The sequence below is a fragment of the Mandrillus leucophaeus genome, unplaced genomic scaffold, assembly GCF_000951045.1.
Source record: "Mandrillus leucophaeus isolate KB7577 unplaced genomic scaffold, Mleu.le_1.0 Scaffold322, whole genome shotgun sequence".
Taxonomy (NCBI): domain Eukaryota; kingdom Metazoa; phylum Chordata; class Mammalia; order Primates; family Cercopithecidae; genus Mandrillus; species Mandrillus leucophaeus.
In genome coordinates, this window is record NW_012103388.1 from 4,040,444 (window position 1) to 4,046,117 (window position 5,674).

The 5,674-nt window shown below is 35.8% G+C and overlaps 1 protein-coding gene across 1 annotated transcript in view; it reads right to left on the reverse strand.

Moving 5' to 3' along the window:
* The window catches only part of RBBP8 (retinoblastoma binding protein 8), a 104,747-nt gene that overhangs the window by 27,843 nt on the left and 71,230 nt on the right, over positions 1-5,674 (reverse strand). Inside the window, exons 13-14 of the mRNA XM_011988097.1 lie at positions 4,779-4,905; positions 797-940 (exon numbers count right to left, since the gene is read on the reverse strand). Coding sequence (XP_011843487.1) covers positions 797-940; positions 4,779-4,905 — 271 coding nt within the window. The remainder of the gene's footprint in view (positions 1-796; positions 941-4,778; positions 4,906-5,674) is intronic.

Genomic DNA, 5,674 nt, shown 5'->3' on the forward strand with positions numbered 1-5,674 from the left:
ATAATTATTTATTTATTTGGAGACAGGGTCTCACTCTGTTGCCCAGGCTGTAGTATAATTATTTATTTATTTGGAGACAGGGTCTCACTCTGTTGCCTAGGCTGTAGTATGATTATTTATTTGGAGACAGGGTCTCACTCTGTTGCCCAGGCTGTAGTGCAGTGGGTAATCCACTGACGCAGCCACAGCCTTCTGGGTGTTCAAGCGATCCTCTCGCCCCAGCCCCCAAGTAGCTGGGACTACAGATGCGTGCCACCATGCCGAGCTAATTGTTGTAGAAATGAGGTTTTGTCTTATTGCCCAGACTGGTCTTGAACTCCTGAGTTCAAGCAATCCATCTGCCTTGGCCTTCCAAAGTGCTGGGATTACAGGTGCGAACTGCTGTGCCTGGCTAGATCTGAATGTTCTACAAAATTTTCTCCTTCTACTTTATTACAATTAATTTAATAATTAACAGAAGTTTCTCAAAAATTTTATCAATTTTATGCGTATTTAGAAAGAAATTTCTAATACCAAACTAATGTTAGTTTCTTAGTTCTAATAAATATTTTATAGCTATATAACACGTTAACATAAGGAGAGGTTGAGTGAAAGGTACAGGAGAATGCCGAACAATTTTCTGGAACTCCTATTAGTGTGACATTATCTCAAAATTTAAAAAAGGTGAAAAAATTTATACAAGAAATATGAAACTTTAATTGTTGATATGTCATCAAGACTTTGTTAATTAGCTTGATAACTTAACTTACTGAATTCTGCAACTGAGAAGCCATAGTTAAAGAGAAAATAATCTTACTGTGTGGTTTCTTTGTGGCAGCAGACAATTCCTCCTCTTCATCTGCTGCTTGGGAGAAACTATCTGCCAAACAGGATTCATACTCTTCATGTGTTGTCTGATCAAACATATCTTCCAAGCTATCATTCATTTTTCTTTCTTCATCTATGTAAAAGAGCATTGGCTGAGGGCAACAAGCAAGCTTTTTTGCTTTCTATGTAGACCATCATGAAACTGTAGTAACTGCCACACAATAACAGAATGCAGTCCTTAAAGACACTTTTTAAAACATGGTTGTGAAAATAAGGATTATATATTGGGTACTGAGCTTAATAACTGTGATGTAATAATATGTGCGACAAATTCCCATGACACGTGTTTATCTGTATAACAAACCTTTTTAGGAACCTGCAAACCTAAAATAAAATTTAATAGTTTAAAAAATGTTTTAAGAAAAGAAAAAAAATGTGGATTACAGGCCTTATTCTGAAGAGTGTTCTTTCAGTGAATAGATGTAATATAGGTAGTGAAAGGCTTGTAGATATATATGCAAAAGATAGTTCTAAGAATGTTACCTGTAAGCTGTCTCGTTAAGAGTGCTAAATTCAGTGAATATAAGTGAGTAACAAACTATAATGTATATTAATGAAGTGTTTAAAGGCATGATTATTACAATGAGGGTTGCAAGCCTAGCTGTGAAGTGTTTTTTTGGTGTATAGATGTAATGCATGTAGTGAAGTGTTTGTGGACACATGCTAAACATGATTCTGAGAATATTCGTTGCAAGCTGTAAGGCTGAGTGTTAATTCAGTTACTCTAAGTGAGTAACAAACTGTAATGTATGTAATGAAGTGTTTACAAACACTTCTTAAGTCATGATTCTTATAATGAGGTTTAATTCTTGTAATTCGTGTATGAGGTAAGAATAAACTCCCAACTCTGGGTAGTTACTGTACATTTACAAAGACTTTATGTTACGGCTTTAAATGTCCTTTACTCATGCTTTTTTTTTTTTGAGACGGAATCTCACTCTGTCACGCAGGCTGGAGTGCAGGGATGCGATATTGGCTCACTGCAACCTCCGCCTCCCAAGTTCAAGCAATCCTTCTGCCTCAGCCTCCCAAGTAGCTGGGATTACAAGTGTGCGCCACCATACCTGGCTAATTTTTGTATTTTTAGTAGAGACGGAGTTTCGCCATGTTGGCCAGGCTGGTCTCAAACTCCTGACCTCAAGTGATCCACCCGCCTTGGCCTCCCAAAGTGCTGGGATTACAGGTGCGAGTCACTGTGCTCTACCCTCTTATGCTTACTTTTGTTATTAAGTAGCAAAAAAGTATTTTCTTTCACCATCATTAGCATTTGGTAGTTTAGTATTACTAGAAATTAGGAATTCAATGCCATATTTGACATGGAAAGTGATAAATTCATCTTCACAGATCTAACAACATTTTCCATTACATAATCACACTTAAAAAACACCAGAGTTTAAATCCAGTTGGCTAACAAATATGACAGAAAAGAGGTCTGCTGAGATTATTCTATGTAAGTACCACCTCTCCCAACCTGTAGCACTCTCTCACTCTTAACTTGCTTTACCTTTCTCCTGGACTTACCACCATCTATTATATATATAATTGCTTATTTCTCTCATTAGAATGTAAGTTCCATGAGGTAAGTACTTTTGTTCTGTTTATTCATTATCTCTAGTTCCTAAAACACTTCCTACTACAAAATTTTTGCTTGATATTTACTGATAATTAAACATTCTGCATGCTGAAGGTCAAATTTGTAAATAAAATACAACTTCTATGCACTAGGTATTGTGCTAGGCATCCTCAGAACATTCTGTGTATGCTGTTTGTAAAGCAAAATGTTAAATTGCTGATTTATTTTTGTTTATTTGATTTGTGATTGTGAAATACCTGAAGACAGAGAATATATCCTTGCTGATCTTTCTGTCACAGCACCTAGCAAGTCTAACACAGAGTAGGTGCATGAAAATTTTCTGAATTGAAATACTGGCAGTAATATGGAATTTTTATTGGTATATTTCATTTTAAACCAATTCTGAGTGTTGGAAAAGTTTTACCTTATGGGGTAAATTTTTTTTTTTTTAAATATAACCTCACTAATGTCTCCCACTCCATGTGCTGTTCTTACAACATGATGTCAACGCTCCTCCCACTGAGTGTCACTGAGGGCCTGTTCATTTCACTTTATGCCTGTGCAGATCTTTGTGACACTATGTTACCTCTGAGGTCATAAAAATGCCACCTGCTTCTGCTTTGTTCTGTTGGGGTGCCAACTCTGGGAACTTATCTTCCATGTGAAGAGGAAGCTCAAACGAGCCTATGTGAATAAGCCCTGAGAGTGAATGAGGAGATGCCAAGTCACTCTCCAGCTGCCCAGCCCTCTGCTGTTTCAGTTCCAGCCACCATCTGCCTACAACTGCATGAGACCCTGAAACAGAACTGACCAGCCTCCTGAGCCACAGAAACTAGGAAGATAAGAAAAGCTTTTGTTTGAATCCTCTGAGTTATTCCAGTGATTCATTCATTATGTAGCAATAGTATCCACAGCACTTTATTAGCCAAAATTATCTCTATAATTTCCCTTTATTAGTCCAAGTGCTAATTTCTCTTTCACATGATACTTGCTTCAAATAAATTTGAGAAACTATTGTCTTCTGAGTAGATTTAAAGTAGGCATACTTTAGATTTTCTTTTTTCTACAAAAATGAGAAAAACATGATCAGAGGCTAGTACCAGGAAGAAAATAATCTTAAAAGCAAAGTATCCTCTTAAGAAAAGTTATTTAGTGTCATACAAACCATAAAATGGCAATAAACTACTGTGAAGTTTTTTTCTTTTAATAGGTATTGGCTTCTCTACCTAGGTAACCATCTGCTTCATCATATGGTTTGTTATATGTCATTGAAAAACAAATAAGGCAAAGACTACTAAAATTTTCTTCCATTTACTGCATTTAAGGCAGCAATAGATACGCCAATTCAGAAGAAGCCAGGGCAAGACTATTTTATTTTTTGCTCTGAGCAGGTAGACTACAGAAAATTTAGCAAAAGATAAGGAATGCACACCCAGCCTCAATGTATTTGGCTTCTAACAAATGATCACTGGGGAATGTCTCTGCTTTTAGCACTGCTTCCCCATGTGGCAGACCCTTGGGCTTCAATACATAAGGGTGATAAATGACAACTGTTCCTAGTCTAGCTGTTCTCATGTCATGTGCCCCTACAGTTAGGAAAGTTGCTAAGGTAGTGCTAACCAAAATCCTCCTATTGTTCTCATCTCTTCTGGAAAATCAAGACTTTGGGTGAACAACTAATAGATTCTCACTACAAAGGGCTGTAGACCACCAATTTGGCCAAATTGCCTCATCAGTAGAGGTGGAATACAGCAGATTAACTCAGCATATACACTATGATTCTGAATGCTAACCTGTAAAACTATACTAACACTTCTCAGTAGATTTCTCCTTTCTTTCCTTATCAAATTCCTTTAGCAAACGTTAATTCTAACACAGGACTCAAGACTTCCTGTTATGCCATTTATAAAAAATTGTCTACACCAGGGATCAGCAAATTTTTTTCTTAGACAGTCAGAAAATAACTATTTGAGGTTTGTGGGGCTATAAGGTCTCTGCACCAACTACTCAATTTTGCAGCTGTATGGAACAAACAGCGATGGGCAATACATAAAGAAATGAATAAGGCTGTGCTCTGGTAGAACTTTATTTACAAAACTGGTAGCTGGCTGTCATTTGCAAATCCCTGAAGATATGAATCTTTTCTGAAATGAAATTATTTTGGTTAAAGACTTTTTTTTTTCTGACATACTGAAACTGAGCCTAAGAGGAACATAACAGAGCAGGAAAAAACCATGTGTATGGTGAAGAGGTCACTTGAGCTAATCAGTGCAATGGTACAACTACAAACTTCACACACGTTTTTTATTAAAATAAAAAACAAAAACAAAAATCTTACTTGAACTTTTTTCTCTCTTCTGCTCTTGCTTCTTCATTTTTAAGAGAACGGTTTCACTAACCAACGTACAGTCCATGTCCACTGTTTCTCCTCCTAATTTTGACTGACTGCCATCCTGAATAAATATTTTAAAAATCAAAAGTTTTAACAATTATTCCTTTATGGTCTTACATTTAATTTTTACAAAACATTTTGGTAAAATATACATAACATACATTTTACCACTTTTAAGCATTAAGCTATATTTACTTTTATACTTTACAAACAGGTAAGGATTTAGGTTTTACTGCTTATAAAACATTTTAGCTTTAGTATAATCAAGCCTAGGAAAAGAAGGACTGCTGCCAAGAAAAGGGAGAATTATTTACCACTAAACACCCTTGAACTTTTCCTGCCTTTCTTTTCCAATCTGCCTCATAGTAATGAACATCAATGTACACTAAGAACAATTTCAAAAATTAAATTTAATTTCTTGATAGGCATATATTACTCAGTGAATGTTAAATACTTTGTTATTAATATGGTACCAAGTGAAAGGGAACTTCTGAAACTACACAGAACCTAAATACAAGACAAAAAACTATTTCCGCTATGAATTCTAATTTTTAAACAATACAGTATTTTTAAAAATAGTCGACTTGGAAAATAAATTTTATGGTACATTATTTTAAAGCTAATGAAGACATGATGAATTATTTTAATGAAAGGTAAAATTATGTAAGACATGCAGCATTTTGCATTATTTTTATTTATGAGACAGGGTCTTGCTCTGGTTGCCTAGGCTGGATGTGCAGTGGTGTGATCATACCTCATTGCAGCCTTGAATTCCTGGGTTCAAGGTATTCTCCCAACCTCAGCCTCCCAAGAAGCTAGGACTACAGGTATGCAATACCATG